Source organism: Mesoplodon densirostris, chromosome 14 (genome assembly GCF_025265405.1).
Source record: "Mesoplodon densirostris isolate mMesDen1 chromosome 14, mMesDen1 primary haplotype, whole genome shotgun sequence".
Lineage (NCBI taxonomy): Eukaryota > Metazoa > Chordata > Mammalia > Artiodactyla > Ziphiidae > Mesoplodon > Mesoplodon densirostris.
The window spans coordinates 72,970,229-72,992,605 of record NC_082674.1 but is presented as its reverse complement, the minus strand read 5'-3'; the positions used below and the strand labels follow the sequence as shown (position 1 = coordinate 72,992,605).

Here is a 22,377-nt window from a genome sequence, read left to right as displayed (position 1 = left end):
AGAGGACAAACATTTCTTAGTAAATGAACTGATCATTGGTTTCTTCTTCACCACATTTCCGTCTAGGTTTTGATGTGATTGTCTCCCAAGGGTTTTAGCATTACTTTCATCAAGACTTCTTAAGTAGAAAAAAGAGGCTGTTTGAAGTAGATTACTTTTGTCAAGTTCTCTATCTCCTTACTCCTCTCTGGCCTGAGATAAAAAGAAAAAAATTATTTGTTGAAATTTGGTAATTTCATCAAACATACTTATTCAATGACTGACTTGCACACTTTTTCTAGCGGTGGATTGCAAAATTGATTTTCAAAGTGAAGTTGCTGAGTACATATCAAAACATAGAACGTGCGTCCCTTTGATATAGAAATCACAGAATAGGACCTTATAATTAGAAAATTCAAATAGAAAAGGTGAGTAGCATGTCAATGTTACTAAATTTTGTAAAAGTGAAATATTCAATAGGAATGTCTTTATATTTTAAGATACTTAGGTAATAACAGGTCTGTTAAAATGATGGCTTAAACTTAATGACAGAAGCATGTAACAGTTTAATGTATTTTAGGTAGGTACATCACATACCTTAATCAAACATGTATGTGTGTGTGTTAATGCATCCTATCATCTGTAAAGGGATATTCACCCTTATGTAAACAGTGGCAAGATTTTCAGGGATTTTTTCCACATTTAACTTCCATATTTAAAATTTTTCATTGAGCATCAATTTTCCAGTAAAATACTGTTATTTTTATAGTAACATAGGTAGTAAAGTAATGTAAAATATAATATTAAAAATTACTAAGAACGTATTAATCCCTCACAGTAAGAAATCCTATCATCATGAGGTATACATATATATGGTCAAAATTAAGGAATAGACCTCTAGAAATCAGTTATAAAAAGAAAAAATGTATATGGTTATTCAAAGATACAGAATATTAGTCAGTGTAACGGTATATTTATAATTAATGCATTTGAAGTTTAGGATAAATCCATGCAGCCCAGAATATTCTGTTTTAATTCCAACAGTAGAAATTTACACATCCTAGTTCTCCTCATCAGGCTTCCTTACTGGGTGAATGGATGGATAGCTCGGGGTACCGGCTTGTCCTTTCAAGTGCTTGGTCTGACTGGAGAAGTAGCTGGGTCGTTCCAGACACTATGACACAGAGAACCATTAGCTGTGGGAAAAAAGGAATTTACCCCCCAAAAAACTTTTTAAAATTGTTTACAAAGTAACAGTGATTGGGCAAATCCTGAAGATAGAGAGTGGAAATAGGTAAGTTTTAGAGGTAAAATTTATCAACGATTCCCTAAGGAAAAATGTGCATAGGGAAGAAACCTAGAATGATGGGAACAAGTTGTTAAGGAGGAGGTTTGCATACCATTTCCTACTTCTTAGTCATTTCACTGATGTTTAACACTTACTTGGTTAAAGGGCTTTACTCAGCAAAAGATGTATTTAATGTGAGAGGCAGGTTTCCAAGATTGGTTTCCTAGACCACACCTTCACATGTGTATGTAAAGTCCATGCTACCTCAAATTGCATTGCATTAGATGTCAGAAATCCTAGGGCTTTCTTGTTTGGTTTGGTTTGGTAGATATCAAACCACCAACTCTCAAGGTAATTTGTAGTTTAGTGAGTTAAGTCAAGGGCTGGAAAACTACCTCCTGTGAGCCCAACCTGGCTCATTGCCTTTAAAGCTTTATTGGAACATAAAAGCTCTTTATTGGCCCATCCATTTATTTACCATCTTTGAGTGTTTTCCATTGTGCTGACTGACAGTGTTCAGTGGTTGTGACGAGCACTGATGGCCCACAAAACCTAAAATATTTACTTTCTGGCCCTTCAGAGAAAAAGTCTGTTGATCCCTGTGGTAAGCCCAAAAGGTTTGTCTCTGTAAGTGAAAGACCACAAGTAGAGCAGAACTTAGACTTGGTTCAGTGAGGATTCCAGAGAGGTTTCCTTTTTGATTCTCATATCTGCCCTTCTGGTTGACCTCGTTCTTTAGTTTGGTTCAAAGACAGTGGTAGCAACTAGGGACTACCTGTTTCTTTCTTCACATTCAATGAAAGAACTGCTCTTCCATTCTTAGTGTTGAGTAGTTCACAACTCACTCCCAGTGCATGGCTTCCTCTAACCTTGACTCCCATCTATGCTAAAGACTAAATCTTTAGCTTTGTATCCAGTTCCATTGGCCTTTGTAGGGCCTTCAGTTTCAACTCCCAGTTGATAGCTTGAGCTCGAAATCTGTTTTTACCGTTGGGGATTTTCTGTCTTAGCTTTGAGCTTGGCTACATAGCAACACTTTGGGGGACTTGTTATAATCAGCATTTCTATCTTTCTTTCCTTCCTTTTTATTTATTTATTTTTTTAAGGGGATCCAAAGTCAAATTCAGTCAGTGGCTGAATGACAACACATTGATTCACAACCTTGTAGATTGTCTTATGTCATAGGGCATCAGTGGGAAGGAGTAGAATCCTGGAAATTTGAGGTGGAAATATATGGGCAGATTCCAACAAAGCTGAGGCCTGTGACCTCTGACCTGTGACCTCTTAGTTGAGCCTGCTGTGCTATTAGAAGGAAGTCTGCCTCTACTCTGAGATAGTTTCTTTGCAGGGGTCTGTGGATCCTTAAGACTTGCCTCCACTACCTCTCGTTTTTCCAGACCTAGTAATCAGACTAGAGTCCTTGAAATGGGGACGGGAGCAGGGAAGGGGTGGGTACCCACCGGGTATAAAGGATGACCATGAGGAGACACTATCTGCTAAAATAAGGAATTTTATAATTTATATCAATAGAAACCTGAGAAATAATGTGTGTGGATTTTGTAGGTATTGAAGCAGGTGGGAGTAATGTAATATTGGGTTAGGCTGGATTTGTTGATACGAGTGCATTCAACACCCATTCCAGACTCAGCGTGTTAGCTTGGCTACCTGGGAATGCCTTCAACAGTTTGCTCAAATGACTGAAACCTGTACCCAAAGTTAGCGTATGCTAAAGTCAAAATGCCAGGACTTGCTAAGTATGTTGTAGCAAAATTTCTTGACGTTGGCATGACTGACATTTTGAACTGGATAGCTCTTTGTTGTTGGGAGCTGTCCTGTGCAATGTAAGATGGGTCAGTGGCACATACTCTTCCCTGCCACCCTAGTTGTAACAATAAAAAGTGCCTTGAGGGCTTCCCTGGTGGTGCAGTGATTGAGAGTCCTCCTGCCGATGCAGGGGACACGGGTTTGTGCCCCGGTCCGGGAAGATCCCACATGCCAGGGGGCAGCTGGGCTCGTGAGCCATGGCCGCTGAGCCTGCGCGTCCAGAGCCTGTGCTCCGCAACGGGAGAGGCCACAACAGTGAGAGGCCCGCGTACCGCAAAAAAAAAAAAAAAAAAAAGTGCCTTGATACATCCGTGTGCACCAGCCACGTGGGGCTCATTCATAACACAGCTCCTTAAAGAAAAAAGTCTCAAGGGGCTTCCCTGGTGGCGCAGTGGTTGAGAGTCCGCCTGCCGATGCAGGGGACATGGGTTCGTGCCAGGGCCCGGGAAGATCCCACATGCCGTGGAGCGGCTAGGCCCGTGAGCCACGGCCACTGAGCCTGTGCGTCTGGAGCTTGTGCTCCACAACGGGAGAGGCCACAAGAGTGAGAGGCCCGCGTACCTCAAAAAAAAAAAAAAAAAAAAAAGTCTCAAGGCACTGCCACATATTTCCTGGGAGGGGGGACCAAAAGTGTCCCCAGCTGAGAACCACCACTGTAGAAGGTTTACAAAGGCATAGGAATGCCAGACCACTGGAGTGGATTTATCACATAAGATCTGCTCACCCAAACCCCCTGTGTGCCCTGGGAGGGCTCAGAGGACACTTCCTTTGCCAGAGGTTTAAGAAACGTATTGGTGAGGGGAGCGTTAGCAGTCTTGGAATGCTCTGTAGCTGCTCTTCTCTGCAGGCCAGGAATGAGAGGGAAATTATGTCATCATAATGGACTCCCTAAATTCCGTGAGGCTAATGGGATCGTGGGGCATCATCGGTCAAGTGGAAACACTTCATTGGCAGAGATAAAGTGAGCGTGTTTTTCACAATGAACAGCAAAATGAAAGGGCTCATTAGAATGCTTTGATACACAGAGATTTTTTATATTTGCTCATGTGCTATCTCTAGGGCTGAAATAAATGGGAAGTCTACTAATAGCCTACTTGATTTGAATCAGGAGAAAAGCTCTAGGTCTGATGAACATGTCTGACCGGAATCAACATGGGAGTTGTGCTCCCTCAGCCAATTCGATAACATGAGTCAGTTCCCATTTCCAGAGCATCTTGAATGAAGGGCAGGCCGGGTCCCCTTGAGGGAGGATATACCCTGGTTTACTACCAACTATCCCGAGGGTCCTTTCTTCTCCCTGGAAGGGATAAAACAGCTGAGGTAGAACAGGAAGAGACAAGCAGCACTCCAAGCTCTGCTGGTCAGGGTCACCCTCCAGCGTCGCCTTAATGCTCAGAGCCACACACACCACAGGGAGCTTGGCTCCAGATCAACGACCACGCAACGGAGGTTCTGGAACATTTCCATATCTCGGGGGACCTCATTTCCACGTGACTCTCTTTCATATTCCCCTTTGTCACAGAAGGCTAGGTCGAGTGGTCCGGGTGAGATCTCGGCTCAGGCCCAAGGCTCTCAGACCTCAAAGTTCTGGTCCTGCAAGGGCCCCTGTCCTCTCTTGAGACCACTCCTGGCTCTCTCTGCCGAGAAGGAGCTGCTGGCAGTACGTCCTCTAAGAGTTGAGGTCCATCGTGCAGACCCTGAGAAAGCGCCTAGGAAAAGGCTCCACCTTCTTGTTGACGTCAACAGAGGTCAACGCCTTTGGTAGTGCTGGGCGTGTCCCATCGGATGCAACTGAAGAGCCATTAGGTCAACCAGCACATGTGTGCGGCCCCTTCCCTTAGACTCCTCTGGGCCCTCGTGACATAGGCTCAGAAGACTGCCAGCCTCAAGCCTTACCTCTTCCAAGGGACGGCCACAGCGTCTTCCAGGATCTTCTGTCCCATGAATCTCAGTTGCTGTTTGCAACTCAAAGGAGAGAAAAGAGCCTGCCTGCGGGGTCTCTTCGGGATGGGGCCTTCTACCTCCTCCTCCTCGTCCTCCTCCTCCTCCTCGTCCTCCTCGTCCTCCTCGTCCTCCTCGGGGTGATCTCGGATTCCACATTGCCCATCAGCTGGGCCATGGTGAGATGAAAGACACGGCAGCTGAAGCCCTCCAGGACGCCGCCCTTCACGTGCTGCTGGAGGATCTCCAAGGTGGGGAAGACCCGGCAGCAGGCCATGCACCTGAAGCCAGTCTCCATGGTCACCATCCAGTCCGGTGTCTTGGCCCTGGGTCTCTCCTCGACGGCAGGTGACCCTGATGGGCTGCCTGGCTCTGCCCTTTCCTCATACTCTTTCTCCTCCCCAGTGGGCTCACTGTCAGACAGGAGGTTTTCGGTGGACACATCAGAGGGGCAAGTGCCTACTGTGCACGCATCCTCAGGAAGGGTCACTTCTTCTATCCTCAGCTGCTTTTCAGGCAACTCCAAGGGTTTCTTTGTCTTCCAGGAGACAGCGACACCCTTATTCACTTGTACCTGCATGTAGTATATTTTCATGCCCCTTTCCTCTTTATCTGGGTGCAGATCGTTCTTACAGGGTGAAGAGGGTGAGGAGGAGACACAGTGTAATGGGGGAGCGGTCTCCCCTTTTTCCTGAACCTGGGCTAGGGGTGCGGTAGGCTGGGCAGTGTCTCGATGTGATCTCCGGTTTCCTGAAAAAGGAAATTAAAAACATAATAACATGCATGGGCCATGCCGGAAGCTGAGGGAGCAGGTTTGGTAGACGAGAGAGTGACGTTTGCATGACGTAGCTATGTCGTGAGCTTGGTGTCTGTTGGCCGTAGGAGGCAGTGGTGTATCTGCTGTCATCTGTGCGCTTTTCATCTGCGGGTTGGGGGATACTGGAGCAGTGTCTGTATACACGGGTCTGGAGTACAGTGGTGAGGACTGTGGTATGTGAGGGATGCGGCTGGATGCATGTATGACGAGGAGTGTGAGTTTGGGAATATCAGTGGTGCATTCCTTGTGGAATGGGGCTGTGGTGCAGGAGGAGAGTACTGTGGATTACGTGCTTGGGGTTCATGTGTGCACTGAGAAGGGCTGTGCCTGGAGGGCGCATGTGTGTGTGAGCTGTGTGGACCTGAGCTGGATGGTACTGCTCTGAGGCTGGAGGTATATGATGCAGAACTCTGTCCTTCTCTGGAAGCAAAGGCAAAGAGAAACCCTACATTTTCCTCTGAAGATGCTTAATCTGGTCCCTCTTCCCTCCACCTCAAGCCCAGACCTTTCCGGCCCCTGCTCCTGGACTTCCCCACCATGGTAGTACCAGGATTCACACCCGCCCCCCACCCCTGACTCAGCTGGGATCCACGCCCTCGGAACAGCTCAGCCATCCTGCCCAGGCTCTTCCACAGAGCCCTCATCACCTCTGATGACCCTGGGTTTCCTCTCAGCCTCCCTGGGATCTGTGTGCCTCCTGCCTCACAGCCAAGCACCCCCTCACCTGAGGAGCCCCGCGCCCTTACCGGCGTGAATGAGCTTGCGCGGAGAAGAAGCACAGGAGAAGTGTTTAGGGGCAGAGGAGACTTCCCCTGCCCCTGGGCTGCAGCCTTGGGCCACCACAGTGGATCCAAGCCGAGGGGGATCCTCTTGTGACTTCGAGATTCCTGAGGGAGGAATGAAAGGCTCAGGGTGGGTTCATCAGTCCTCTGTCCACAAATATTTACTGAGTGTGTGACACGTGTCAGGTGCAGTGAATACACACAGTTGAGAGTGTGGTTCCCAGTGGATCCTCCAGTATTTAATTCCAATCAGTACTTACTCTGTCACTGTCTTGTTGGTACTGTAGGCCTCGTTGGTGACTGTGAGTATGTGGGAAGAGTGAGTGATGTGTATCAGTTAAGTCTGTGGTAAGTGGGGGGTTGGCATGGGGAGAACAGTGCAGATGTGTCTTATCTGTGTCTGTGGCCTTTGTGTGCATGGTTTCTGTTCACAAGTCAGGAATTCTGGGACATGTAACTTTTCCTCATTACATGGTGTGGCTTGTATTTATGGTGTGTGTTCATTCATTCATTCACCAAGATTGAGTAAGCAGCTACTCCTGTGTATCTGGCACTCTTCCATTGTTCTAGTCTCTGGTAATGCTGCACATTCTAGTAGTGGAAGACACAGACTAAAGAAGAATACAATAAATATATAAAACCTGAGCTGGTGGTAAGTATATAAGGGTTGCCAGACTAAGCGAAGAAAAATACAGGGCACCCAGTTAAATTTCAGTTTCAGATAAACCCAGAATAATTTTTTAGTGTAAGTATTCCCATGCAGTATTTGGCCTGACTTAGTTTTAATGTAAGTATGGCCCATACAATATGTGGGACATACTGATACTGAAAAATTACTTGTTCTTTATCTGGAATTCAAATTGAACTGGATAGCCCATATTTTCTCTGGCAACCCTGACATGGGTTAGTGAGACTGTGGTTTACTGTGGTTTGTAGAAAGCGGGTCTGGCATTACTCAAGAATGTGTTATAAGTGTGGTGTGTATGACTCGTGACTGGTTCTTATAGAGGTATTTAGCGATGGCTGAAGTTAGCTGTGTTTGTGCGAGAGTTGAGGAGATACATATATATATAGAGTGTGTGTGTGTGTGTGTGTCCTATGTATATAGTGTGTGTGTCTATATACATATTTCATCTCCAGTGTTTGGTGTTGGAGGACAGGATTGTGGTACAGGTGGGTTGTATGAGAACGTAGTAAAGGAGGGATGCGTGTATATACCTACATGTGCTGTGTGTGGTTTACTAAGGAAGTTATATGTGGGGTGTGTGATATTTTTGCTGTATCAGAGTGTACATGGGTGTATGAGTTACTGTCTCATAAAACACCCCTAACAAGAATTCTGTATACACTCTTACGTACACCGAGTGTCAGCCAGGTCCAGGCAGGGTGACAAGAACTTTACCACGCAGACTTTATATCTGATAAGCACTCTACCCCCATTCATCCTGCTCATCTCTGCACTACCACAAACACACACGCACACACAGTCACACACACACACACACACAGGAACTTAGAGCAAAATATTCTGAATGGTCAGGGGCAGTCATTGCCTTCCCCAGCCTGTCCCAGCCACTGCCTGAAAATCTGCCTGCTGTCTAGACCTCCATTCCCAGGGCCCATCCTACAGTCTCCAGGGCCCTGGGCCTGGTAGGAGCTACTGGGCTCTAATCTGGGGCAGAGGCCTCTAGCTGGAGCTCTGGGGTGACCACCCCTCTCCCAGGGCAAGCTACTCGCCTACATTTAATGCACGCAGGCACCACGTGGCCCGTGGCTCTCAGAGCTCCCCGCAGAACCCTGAGGCCATTTCTCACCCCTGCCCACGCGGTCTCAGTCTCTGGAAAACCCTTCCCTTCCCTTGATCTCCTTTGGGAAATTCTTCCTGTTGAAGGAATAAAACCTCCTTGCTTTCAATATGACACCATCCCTGGACAAACAAATCTTCTTTCGAAGTGCATTCCACTTGTCAAGATATTTTTCAACAGGGCCTTCAACTCATGGGGCTTTTCTTTCCACTTTGGTAAAAGAGGCCAAGCAACTCATGGGTCTCTCTCAGCATCCTTGCATCCTTCACATCCCACACCTCATGACCCCAGGGAAAGATCCAAGAGAATAAGAGAGAAATCGGGGACTGAGAAAAGCTGCACCTCTAGGTCTGTGCAAGCAGGATGCAGCCTGCTGTGAGTCCGACAAAGCTCCAGGCCCGGCAGCCTCAGGACAGAGTCCCCAGACCAGCGGAGCTGACCTCCCTTCTCCCAGGGGCATCTGGCCGTTTTGTGTCTCACATCACAGGGACCCTCCGGATGGATACGGCAGCATCAGTGAGACAAGGTCTCTCGCTCCCTGCTTCACAGGTGACACGTTCTCAGTCCCCCGCTTCCTAGAGAAGGTTCAGTTTGGCAGAAACCCATGTGCCCCAGACAATTTGCCCCCCACATACCTCCTCCGTTCTCGGCAGTTTCCTGGGACTCTTCATTTTCCAGATGTTTCCTCTTTTGTCGCCGTTTCATGGTACCAACTAGAAGTCTCCCTTAGAAGATGCCTCAAGAGATGTCCAACTCCTCCTCTTCCCTACAGGTTGGCCCTTGTTGGCTCTTGGGCAATCCGTTGAAATGATTCAATACAAACAAAAATAGTCAAGTCTCCTAAATGGCTGAAAAACTTGTGCCACTTAGTGAACCAGCAGTACTGCCTAGTGCTCACCAGGGCTGTTATGTTTGCAAGGTTGCCAGGCGCACAGCGGAATTCTGTGACCTCAGTGCTGACATCAGAGCATTCGGTGGACCTGGGTTGAGCACAGTGTCTGCAATAGCACAGGCCCCATTTTCAAGAACAATTCCTTTTTCCCAGCCGAAGCTTTCCCGTGAAAGGGAAAGGTTCATACCATATCTATTATAAATTGTATCATACCATGTCTATTATAAAATTCACATTTTGATTGGAGATCTTTGAATGTCTTTTCTAGAGAGATTTAATATGAATATTTTAAATGGTCTCCAGTTTCCCTGTGGATTATTGACATTTTAAACTCTGCACTTCAATTTTCCCTCAATACGTGTAATTTTGTCACGGCTATTTCTGTACTTAAAGATGAGGAACTATATAATTGATTTCTTCATTTTTTCCCCATCTCTTGCCAAGGTACTGCATTTGATTGTGTCTTGCGAATGAGTGAAAAATGCTAGTCCTTGAGTCAGGACATTGGGCCCTTTACCAAGTAACTCAACCTATCTGGGCTTCAGCTTCTGTATGTGCGATCAAGAGGCTTGGACTAGCTGACTTTTCAAATGCTGTGTTTCTTTGATTCACTCTCACTTACTGATCTGCTCCTTAAGAAGAGGTCTGTTCTCATAAAGTAACAACAGTCTTTTCCTAACCTTGGGTTGGGCGGAGTTTAACTGTTCGTACTCAGTTTGTTAGTTATATTGCCTTCTACGTATGCTTAGCTCTAAATAATTTATATGGCTCTTGTGACTATGTTTAGATCTTCTTTTTTTCTTATTTTCTTTTACAGTTTCTAATTTGTTATCGCCAGTGTAGAGGAGCCTGACTGATTTTTAAAATGTATTGATCTTGTATGTGTGTGCCTTGTTGAACCGTCTTATTCGTTCCTGCTAGTTTATCTGTGGGTTCTTTTGGGTCTCCTAGATAAATGAGCATATTAAATGTAAATAATGTGTTCTTTGGATAAAGTTTATTTTCTTGCATCTCTATAGATAGAAGCAATATGTTGAATTGATTTAAATATTTAAATACTTACATACCTGTTATCACAATCTAACGTTCTTGATCTTATTTTCTTTCAATCAATACTATGTTTTCAAGACTTATCCACGTGAATCCATATAGATCTAGGTCTTTGATTTTTGACTGCTTGATATTATTTCATCACATGCATATAGCATCATTTATTTTCCATTCAAGCATTATTGGACAATTGGATTGTTTCCCTCCCTTCTCTAGAACAAACAACATTTCCTAGAATATCCCTGAAGATGTCTGACAGTCGAGAAGGGCCAGGCTGCCCGAAGGATTGCTACTTGCTTTTAGCCACCTTCCAACAGGCCGTCTCCAGCCAGCAATTTGAAGCACAGCTGAAATGAAAACTGCCCCAAATGTGAAGATCTTAGGAGCTTCCTAGAAGGTGGGAGGTTAATGATAGGCATCCTGCTGGGATCCCAGGGGAGTCTGAGCTGGCCTGAAGCTCATCTTCCTCCTCCACCTCTCAAGAGAAATGTGGAGGAAAGAAGACTTCAAAAACTGTGAGTAGGGCCTCCCTGGTGGCGCAATGGTTGAGAGTCCGCCTGCCGATGCAGGGGATACGGGTTCGTGCCCCGGTCTGGGAGGATCCCATATGCCGCGGAGCGGCTGGGCCCGTGAACCATGGCCGCTGGGCCTGCGCATCCGGAGCCTGTGCTCCGCAACGGGAGAGGCCACAGCAGTGAGAGGCCCGCATACCGCAAAAAGAAAAAAAAAAACAAAACAAAACTGTGAGCAGGCAGAGGGAGAGAGATTGGGGGCCGAAGCTGTAACTGAGGTCTTGGAGTGGGCTGTGAGCACGCAGAGCCTCTAGAGAGCCAGGCTCTGCCTTCTGAGAACTTCTCCCCTAAGGCTGCTCATAATTCACGTGATACCAGCCATATAGAGCCGACTTGGCCCACACTGTCACAGAAAGCCTTACCAGAATCTCTTCTTCTTCATACACTCTTGTGTCTGTTACTTGGTTATTGCCTTTGGTACTCCACTGATGTGAACCACAGTCGCCAGGGGATGGAGGACACTAGTGACCCATCTTGCTCTGTTGCCTCAGTCCACAGCTTGAGGGTAAGGGAAGAGGCCAAATGAAGGTCAAGAAGGAAAGATGGAGTTTGAAGAGAAGACCTGAGTTAAGGGTGTCTTCTCAAGTCTTGACGACTGAAATGTAGCTCCAGTACCTGAAGTCCTGCTTGTTCTCAAGGCTGACCACGGGGCTGGGTGCACTCAGTGAAGGAACCGTATACACTTAGTATTTCCTTGCTTGCTCACACTTGCCCTCCTCTGATACACCCTCTGCAAGACTGATCTTCCCCTGAAACAACTTTCCACCTGCTACTGTCATCTCATGAACATCTGCTTCCCCTTCCTAGTGCCCCCCTAGAATGCCAGTGCAGCCAATTCATAATTTGATAATCATGCTGCTTACCATAGTCTCAGCAACTTCTGATACATTTTATTCACTTTATTCCATAGTCTTCACCCATCAATAATCTTCCTTAACTTCCTAGCTGCAGGTTAACCCATTCGGAATCATTTCTTTTTCTTTCTCTTCTTTGGCAAATCCTTTCTATCTTTTAAGGTCTTTTTCTTGTCTCTCTACCATCCTGCCTTCCCGAACTTCTTTGTTTTCCGTTTAAGTAACCTTTCAACCTCCTTCCCCAATTTCCTCATACACATTGAGAGTTTATTCCTCACACGTTAGACAGCGGTTTATGAATGGCCAGGCATAATGGACTCAGAATGAGTTGGCACCCCCGAGGTACCTGTCTTGCTGGGGAGCCACAGGTGAAGGGCTGGCTGCTGGACACATGTTTGCATGGAGTCAGGCTGAGTGGCCTCAGGGTGTTTGCTCTGCACTTGTGTGTGTTTCTCCCTAGTTGGTTTCCTTGTCCAGCCACCTGTGACCTCCCTCCATCCAGCCCAGGGAATCCTTCTCATCACAGGGGTAGGATGTTTATCTCTTTTTCCATCACATCCTTTCCCCAAAGTTTGGTTGTGAGTTGTTCCCATTCCAAAGACCTTTCCTCTTTGAAGAGAAAAGAGAAAATCTTGTCTCTCCTTTCCTCTCACTTCACTTCTGCTCTATTATCTCCTCCGTCCAGAATGGCCCACTCACTCAGATGGGTGTAGATCCAAAGATGGCAAGAACTGCCAGCAATTCTGAGATAATAATACGGATGGATCAGGAGAACTTGAAAACCTTTATCCCGCCACATTAAAATAGATTGCACTTCCAGTGTATTCAGAGTCTCAGTGTAGAAACACAAATGATAGAGAAATTGAAATACACTCAAGTTTTTCTTTCCTCCTTTCCTGATTTATTCTAATCCTCAATGCTAACATGATGAACTATTTGTTAGGTAAAGTTTCAGACATTTTCTACCCATGCACACTTTTCTTTTTTTCACATAAGAGTGTGAACTAGGTCACTTTCAACATGCTGTGATTCTGTGATTCACTGTCTCCCACCGAGTCATCCACTGGTAAAGTCATCTGTTTCACGGAGGAATAGTTCCAATAGCTAATAGCCAACGTCTGTGGAGTGCTTACTCTGTGTCGGTTTCTTGTAACTACTTTACAGATCATTTGTACAACGTACCCATGGACCAGGTACAATTATGACCCCCAAGTGACAGATAAGTGCAGGTAAGTACAAATAAATACAGAGGCCAAGTGACTTGCCCAAGACACTGGAGCAAATCAAAATCCATGCCTCTGTAATCATTTTGCTCTATTGCCTCTGTCTGGGAGGCTTGATGATTTGGCAACTAAAACCTTAAATATCATGTTCCATTTTTATATCTGTGACACAAGCGTGGGGCTGTGATATGGGGTAACTAACCTGACTACTTTTGAAAACCCTTATGCACCTGGATGAAAGTAAGCCAGGGACTGCAAGCTATAGATTTAAGGTTTCCTACCAACTTTGAAAAATAGCTTCTTGAATGCAATTTATGTAATGTCAAGTCTAGGATGTAGTCCAAATAGTAACAGAAAAATGGAGATATGTAGAAAAATACTTAAAGTTGACAAGTATTGGGAGTGTAGTATTTTGGGGGCCAGCGTGTAGACCACAGGAAAACTTGCTGTTTCCATCCCAAAGGGAAGAGCCCTACGTTGCAACTGCCAAGGTCCCTGGGGCAGCAAGTGTGCTCACTGCTTAGTAAAGAAGCATCCTCAGTTTGATAGAATCATATGGGAGCCTTACATTTGGTTAGCAGTTCTACATTCTTGAGGTAATAATATTTTCAGGGTGTGGGAGGGTATGAAGCTCTGAAAATACCCTTGGAGAGATTTGCTTATTAAGTTTGGCTTTTTCAATCTCCCTACTACTTCTTTACTAAACACCAGGCGGTTTCCTTCACTTTTCAGAACCATGTTGTTTTTCCCTTGTCGAATGAACTTTGAAATACTTTTGGATGAGCTATTAAGTTTGGGAAAAAATAAACATCTCTTTAAAATAAGGAAGATAATAACAATGACAAGTAGAAAAAGCTCTAAAACAGAGAATATCCTCCATTCTAGCCAATGACTGGGAGTGGAAGGTTCGTGCTCGCTGTCCAGGACGTAGAAATAAAAGCTGAGGAGGCGCTGAGGCATCTCCTGGATCTCTATGAGCCTCCATCATTTCTGAAGGGTAGGGTTGACAGATAAAATATAGGCTCTTCAGTTAAATATGAATGTCAGAAAAACAACAAGTATATTTGGAAGATAAGTATGCCCCAAATAGTTCATAGGATCTACTTATACTAAAAGTGATGACTTATTATTCATGTGGAGTTCAAGTTTAACTGGGTATCCTGTACTTTTAGTTACTAAATCTGACAGCCCTACTGATGAGCCAGTTGGAGGCAGTTGAGGAGCGGTACGTGCTGGCTCTCGGACAGTCAGAAATGGCTCCAGCAGACCCAGGTACAGTATGAACTGCTCTTTGGATGTAGCTCAGAAGCCATGGCCAGCCCTTGACTGCAAGTACTGCCTCGGGTTTCCCTGAGGTGGGGTAAACCTTCCTCTTAATGGCCTTTGGGTAAGTCTGGAAGACCATATCCAAGGGGAGCCCCAACGTCAGTTTCATCCTCACAAGCATGTTTCCAATTCCTGGAATTGGCTGCATGTGACTCACAAGAGCTGAGGAGGTTTGTGGAAATTGGGAGTGTCATAGCTTGAACCCTTTGTAGGTAAAGTTTTGCTGTTGTGAGTGTTTTAACAGGAGCAATGTGAAAGATCCAGATCCCCAGGTAGATAGAAATAATCCTGTTCTACCTGTGTGTATGTGACAAGTCTCTAATAGTTCAGAGAGCAAGTATCTGGTCTTAGAAAGACTGATCCAAGCTTGGATGTTTCTGGTGACAAGGCAAGGTCCTGAGTTTCAAGTTCACCTTTTATGGCTGAGGAGACAATAAGGTGGTCAGAAGGGAAATCATGGAGGAGACCTTGGCTTCATCCATTGTGCAGGCTTGTATATGTGGTTCTATGTAGATTGTGTTTCAAAGGTGGAGCTTGTTTACAACTATGAACATTCTCCGATGTGCTTTTTGGACCTTCATTCCCAGAGCGAGAGCAGTACCGAGGCTCTAGAAATGCCATGGATATTCTGAGCTGTCAGTGGCATTTCCCAGGTACTGTTGCCTTGGTGCCGCTCCTTGAAATGTCCAGAGGGATTATCATCTGTCTTGTGGCGGGTCCTAGCATTGTGAAAGGAAGCTGCTGCACCGGGCTCAGAGGATTTCGGATGTGGTGGGAGGAGGAGTAGTACTACGACTCTAAATTGTATCACAGCATATCTATTCCAACTTGAGAGTGGGGTTGGGGGGTTATGAAGGGGGGCTTTTATTGTACTTTTATACATTGTACCCTTGAAACTAATTCAATTTTTTAAAATTAATTAATTTATTTTCGGCTGCATTGGGTCTTTGTTGCTGCTAGCGGGCGTTCTCTAGTTGCAGTGAGCGGGGGCTACTCTTGGCTGTGGTGCACGGGCTTCTCATTGCAGTGGCTTCTCTTGTTGCGGAGCATGGGCTCTAGGCACACAGGCTTCCGTAGTTGCGGCATGTGGGCTCGGTAGATGTGGCACACGGGCTCTAGAGCGCAGGCTCAGTAGTTGTGGCGCGCGGGCTGAGTTACTCCGTGGCACGTGGGATCTTCCCAGACCAGGGCTCGAACCCATGTCCCCTGCATTCGCAGGCATATTCTTAACCACTGCTCCACCAGGGAAGCCCAATAATTCAGTTTTTTATAAAGAGAAGATTCCTAATATTATTCCAAAATTTTAAAAACATGTAGTTGGATAACACTATGAAACATTAACTGATATATTCTTTTATTATTTCTCTTTGCTCCCTGGATCTTTTTCCCCATCCAGTCAGCTAGGCACTGTGAGTTCACTGCATTAGGAAGGTAAAGACTCAGCAGAAATGAGGGAGAAAAAAAGAAAATTCTCAGCTTTGGAATGTTCACAACGGAGGCCACAGTAGAACAGGTGAGAATTCTGTGAACAAAAACTAAATGTCGTCTCAAATGCAAAAAAGTATTCTCTGCACTGGGAGGCAGGAGAGGGAGGGAGGGAAGGACTGAAGGAGAGAGATCAGTGTGGCGAGGGACATGGAGACTGTGCTTGAGGACGATATGCCCAGGAAGAGAATCAGAATCTGCAGAAGATTCAGCCTGCACGTGATCATTGCCTCCAGGCAGCCCCCTCATCTCAGACGTTGGGAAATTCAGAGAGAGAGTGGGAGTACGTCAGGAGGGCCACGCGCATAGTCTGTGTGGCAGGGGTTGTGGCCATTCCCTGTTTGTGAGGAGTCCCCAGCAATTTGCAGGCCTCTTCTGGAAAATGCTGGCGGACGTCTCTAGTGCTTATGTGAAAGCTTGTTCACAAACCTTGAAAGATACAGATGTAGATGACAGGTAGATGCATAGATAGAAAAATGTAATTAAATAAAAGCTCCAGGAAAGGTTTGGAAAATGCCCTTTATTGCATAGGACGCTTCTATTGTCATATGATGTTAGACTGAGGGCCGGTCCCTTCATCCTCCTTCAGACCACGGCATTCTGTCTGCTACTCTCCCGAGGGTCCTTTCTTCTCCCTGGAAGGGATAAAGCAAATGAGGTAGAACAGGAAGAGACAAGCAGCACTCCAAGCTCTGCTGGTCAGGGTTACCCTCCAGCATTGCCTTAAAGCTCAGAGCCACACACACCACAGGGAGCTTGGCTCCAGATCAACGACCACGCAACGGAGGTTCTGGAACATTTCCATATCTCGGGGGACCTCATTTCCACGTGACTCTCCTTCATATTCCCCTTTGTCACAGAAGGCTAGGTCCAGTGGTCCGGGTGAGATCTCGGCTCAGGCCCAAGGCTCTCAGACCTCAAAGTTCTGGTCCTGCAAGGGCCCCTGTCCTCTCTTGAGACCACTCCTGGCTCTCTCTGCCGAGAAGGAGCTGCTGGCAGTACGTCCTCTAAGAGTTGAGGTCCATCGTGCAGACCCTGAGAAAACGCCTAGGAAAAGGCTCCACCTTCTTGTTGACGTCAACAGAAGTCAACGCCTTTGTTAGTGCTGGGTGTGTCCCATCGGATGCAACTGCAGAGCCATTAGGTCAACCAGCACATGTGTGCAGCCCCTTCCCTTAGACTCCTCTGGGCCCTCGTGACATAGGCTCAGAAGACTGCCAGCCTCAAGCCTTACCTCTTCCAAGGGACGGCCACAGCGTCTTCCAGGATCTTCTGTCCCATGAATCTCAGTTGCTGTTTGCAACTCAAAGGAGAGAAAAGAGCCTGCCTGCGGGGTCTCTTTGGGCTGGGGCCTTCCCCCGTGGGCTGCTCTCCCTCATTCTCCTTTTCTTCTTGCTTCTCTTCCTCCTCTTCCTCCTCCTCCTCCTCAGAGGTGCTCCCGGATTCCACATTGCCCATCAGCTGGGCCATGGCGAGATGAAAGACACGGCAGCTGAAGCCCTCCAGGACGCCGCCCTTCACGTGCTGCTGGAGGATCTCCAAGGTGGGGAAGACCCGGCAGCAGGCCATGCACCTGAAGCCGGTCTCCATGGTCACCATCCAGTCCGGTGTCTTGGCCCTGGGTCTCTCCTCGACGGCAGGTGACCCTGATGGGCTGCCTGGCTCTGCCCTTTCCTCATACTCTTTCTCCTCCCCAGTGGGCTCACTGTCAGACAGGAGGCTTTCAGTGAACACATCAGAGGGGCACGTGCCTACTGTGCACGCATCCTCAGGAAGGGTCACTTCTTCTATCGTCAGCTGCTTTTCAGGCAACTCCAAGGGTTTCTTTGTCTTCCAGGAGACAGCGACACCCTTGTTCACTTGTACCTGCATGTAGTATATTTTCATGCCCCTTTCCTCTTTGTCTGGGTGCAGATCGTTCTTACAGGGTGAAGAGGGCGAGGAGGAGACACAGTGTGATGGGGGAGCGGTCTCCCCTTCTTCCTGAACCTGGGCTAGGGGTGCTGTAAGCCAGGCAGTGTCTCGAAATCTCCGCATTGCTGAAAAAGGAAATTAAAACCATAATAACATGCATGGGCTGTGCCGGAAGCTGAGGGAGCAGGTGTGGTAGACGAGAGAGGGACATTTGCATGACGTAGCTATGTCGTGAGCTTGGTGTCTGTTGGCCGTAGGATGGAGCGGTGTATCTGGTGTCATCTGTGGGCTTTTCATGTGCGTGGGGGGGATACTGGAGCGGTGTCTGTATACAGGGGTGTGGAGTATGGTGGTGAGGGCTGTGGTATGTGAGGGATGCGGCTGGATGCGTGTATGACAAGGAGTGTGATTTTGGGAATATCGGTGGTGCATTCCTTGTGGAATGGGGCTGTGGTGCTTGGGGCTTCTGTGTGCTCTCAGAAGGGCTGTGCCTGGAGGGCGGATGTATGTGTGAGCTGTGTGGACCTGAGCTGGATGGTCCTGCTCTCAGGCTGGAGGTGTATGATGCAGAACTCTGTCCTTCTCTGGAAGCAAAGGCAAAGGCAAAGACAATGCCTACATTTTCCTCTGAAGATGCTTCATCTGGTCCCTCTTCCCTCCACCTCAAGCCCAGACCTTTCCGGCCCCTGCTCCTTGACTTCCCCACCATGGTACTACCAGTATTCACACCGCCCCCCCAGACTCAGCTGGCATCCACTCCCTCGGAACAGCTCAGCCATCCTGCCCAGGCTCTTCCACAGAGCCCTCATCACCTCTGATGACCCTGGATTTCCTCTCAGCCTCCCTGGGATCTGTGTGCCTCCTGCCTCACAGCCAAGCACCCCCTCACCTGAGGAGCCCCGCGCCCTTACCAGCGTAGCTGAGCTTGAGCGGAGTAGAAGTACAGAAGAAGTATTTAGAGGCAGAGGAGACCTCCCCTGACCCTGGGCTGCAGCCTTGGGCCACCACAGTGGATCCAAGCCGAGGGGGATCCTCTTGTGACTTCGAGATTCCTGAGGGAGGAATGAAAGGCTCAGGGTGGGTTCATCAGTCCTCTGTCCACAAATATTTACTGAGTGTGTGACACGTGTCAGGTGCAGTGAATACACACAGTTGAGAGTGTGGTTCCCAGTGGATCCTCCAGGATTTAATTCCAATCAATACTTATTCTCTCACTGTCTAGTTGGTAATGTAGGCCTCGGTGGTGACTGTGAGTGTGTGGGAAGAGTGAGTGATGTGTATCAGTTAAGTCTGTGGTAAGTGTGGGGTTGGCATGGGGAGCACAGTGCAGATGTGTCTATGTGTGTCTGTGGCCTTTGTGTGCATGGTTTCTGTTCACAAGTCAGGAATTCTGGGACATGTAACTTTTCCTCATTACATGGTGTGGCTTGTATTTATGGTGCGTGTTCATTCATTCATTCACCAAGATTCAGTAAGCAGCTACTCCTGTGTATCCGGCACTCTTCCATTGTTGTAGTCTTTGGTAACGCTGCACATTCTAGTAGGGGAAGACACACACTAAACAAAACTACAATAAATATATAATACATCAGCTGGTGGTACGTATATAAGGGTTGCCAGACTTAGCGAACAAGAATACAAGGCACCCAGTTAAATTTCAGTTTCAGATAAACCCAGAATAATTTTTTAGTGTAAGTATTCCCATGCAGTATTTGGCCTGACTTAGTTTTAGTGTGAGTATGGCCCATACAATATGTGGGACATACTGATACTGAAAAATTACTTGTTCTTTATCTGGAATTCAAATTGAACTGGATAGCCCATATTTCCTCTGGCAACCCTGACATGGGTTAGTGAGACTGTGGTTTACTGTGGTTTGTACAAAGCGGGTCTGGCATTACTCAAGAATGTGTTACAAGTGTGGTGTGTATGACACGTGACTGGTTCTTACAGAGGTATTTAGCGATGGCTGAAGTTAGCTGTGTTTGTGCGAGAGTTGAGGAGATACATATATATATATAGTGTGTGTGTGTGTCCTATATATAGTGTGTGTGTGTCTATATACATATCTCATCTCCAGCGTTTGGTGTTGGAGGAGAGGATTGTGATACAGATGGGTTGTATGAGAACGTAGTACAGGAGGGATCCGTGTATATACCTCCATGTGCTGTGTGTGGTTTACTAAGGAAGTTATATGTGGGGTGTGTGATATTTTTGCTGTATCAGAGTGTACATGGGTGTATGAGTTACTGTCTCATAAAACACCCCTAACAAGAAATCTGTATACACTCTTACGTACAACGAGTGTCAGCCAGGTCCAGGCAGGGTGACAAGAACTTTACCACGCAGACGTTATATCTGGTAAGCACTCTACCCCCATTCATCCCGCACTTCTCTGCACTACCACACACACACACACACACACACACACACACACACACACACACACACACACACACACACACACACACACACACACACACACACACACACACACACACACACACACACACACACACACACACACACACACACACACACACACACACACACACACACACACACACACACACACACAGAGCAAACTATTCTGAATGGTCAGGGGCAGTCATTGCCTTCCCCAGCCTGTCCCAGCCACTGCCTGGAAATCTGCCTGCTGTCTAGAGCTCCATTCCCAGGGCCCATCCTACAGTCTCCAGGGCCCTGGGCCTGGTAGGAGCTACTGGGCTCTAATCTGGGGCAGAGGCCTCTAGCTGGAGCTCTGGGGTGACCACCCCTCTCCCAGGGCAAGCTACTCGCCTACATTTAATGCACGCAGACACCACGTGGCCCGTGGCTCTCAGAGCTCCCCCCAGGACCCTGAGGCCATTTCTCACCCCCGCCCACGCGGTCTCAGTCTCTGGAAAACCCTTCCCTTCCCTTGATCTCCTTTGGGAAATTCTTCCTGTTGAAGGAATAAAACCTCCTTGCTTTCAATATGACACCATCCCTAGACAAACAATCTTCTTTCAAAGTGCATTCCACTTGTCAAGATATTTTTCAACAGGGCCTTCAACGCATGGGGCTTCTCTTTCCACTTTGGTAAAAGAGGCCAAGCAACTCATGGGTCTCTCTCAGCATCCTTGCATCCTTCACATCCCCCACCTCATGACCCCAGGGAAAGATCCAAGAGCATAAGAGAGAAATCGGGGACTGAGAAAAGCTGCACCTCTAGGTCTGTGCAAGCAGGATGCAGCCTGCTGTGAGTGCGACAAAGCTCCAGGCCCGGCTGCCCCAGGAGAGAGTCCTCAGACCAGCGGAGCTGACCTCCCATCTCCCAGGGGGCATCTGGCCGTTCTGTGCCGTCTCACACCACAGGGACCCTCCGGATGGATACGGCAGCATCAGTGAGACAAGGTCTCTCGCTCCCTGCTTCACAGGTGACACGTTCTCAGTCCCCCGCTTCCTAGAGAAGGTTCAGTTTGGCAGAAACCCATGTGCCCCAGACAAGTTGCCCCCCACATACCTCCTCCGTGCTCGGCAGTTTCCTGGGACTCTTCATTTTCCAGATGTTTCCTCTTTTGTCGCCGTTTCATGGTACCAACTAGAAGTCTCCCTTAGAAGATGCCTCAAGAGATGTCCAACTCCTCCTCTTCCCTACAGGTTGGCCCTTGTTGGCTCTTGGGCAATCCGTTGAAATGATTCAATACAAACAAAAATAGTCAAGTCTCCTAAATGGCTGAAAAACTTGTGCCACGTAGTGAACCAGCAGTACTGCCTAGTGCTCACCAGGGCTGTTATGTTTGCAAGGTTGCCAGGCGCACAGCGGAATTCTGTGACCTCAGTGCTGACATCAGAGCATTCCGTGGACCTGGGTTGAGCACAGTGTCTGCAATAGCACAGGCCCCATTTTCAAGAACAATTCCTTTTTCCCAGCCGAACCTTTCCCGTGAAAGGGAAAGGTTCATACCATATCTATTATAAATTGTATCATACCATGTCTGTTATAAAATTCACATTTTGATTGGAGATCTTTGAATGTCTTTTCTAGAGAGATTTAATATGAATATTTTAAATGGTCTCCAGTTTCCCTGTGGATTATTGACATTTTAAACTCTGCACTTCAATTTTCCCTCAATACGTGTAATTTTGTCACGGCTATTTCTGTACTTAAAGATGAGGAACTATATAATTGATTTCTTCATTTTTTCCCCATCTCTTGCCAAGGTACTGCATTTGATTGTGTCTTGCGAATGAGTGAAAAATGCTAGTCCTTGAGTCAGGACATTGGGCCCTTTACCAAGTAACTCAACCTATCTGGGCTTCAGCTTCTGTATGTGCGATCAAGAGGCTTGGACTAGCTGACTTTTCAAATGCTGTGTTTCTTTGATTCACTCTCACTTACTGATCTGCTCCTTAAGAAGAGGGTCTGTTCTCATAAAGTAACAACAGTCTTTTCCTAACCTTGGGTTGGGCGGAGTTTAACTGTTCGTACTCAGTTTGTTAGTTATATTGCCTTCTACGTATGCTTAGCTCTAAATAATTTATATGGCTCTTGTGACTATGTTTAGATCTTCTTTTTTTCTTATTTTCTTTTACAGTTTCTAATTTGTTATCGCCAGTGTAGAGGAGCCTGACTGATTTTT

At 46.9% G+C, this 22,377-nt stretch overlaps 1 protein-coding gene and 1 pseudogene across 1 annotated transcript; both read right to left on the bottom strand.

Annotated features, from left to right (window-relative positions):
* Nucleotides 1–1,039: 1,039 nt before the first annotated feature.
* LOC132501389 (protein FAM170A-like) lies at nt 1,040–9,303 on the bottom strand (annotated as a pseudogene).
* Nucleotides 9,304–17,197: 7,894 nt separating this feature from the next.
* Nucleotides 17,198–21,327, bottom strand: LOC132502206 (protein FAM170A-like; the record flags this gene model as incomplete). Its single annotated transcript, XM_060118056.1, has 3 exons — nt 21,258–21,327; nt 18,664–18,804; nt 17,198–17,877 (listed from the first exon to the last, which is right to left on the bottom strand). Coding segments are annotated over exons 1-3 (891 nt in total), but the record flags the coding sequence as incomplete, so codon positions are not given.
* Nucleotides 21,328–22,377: the final 1,050 nt, after the last annotated feature.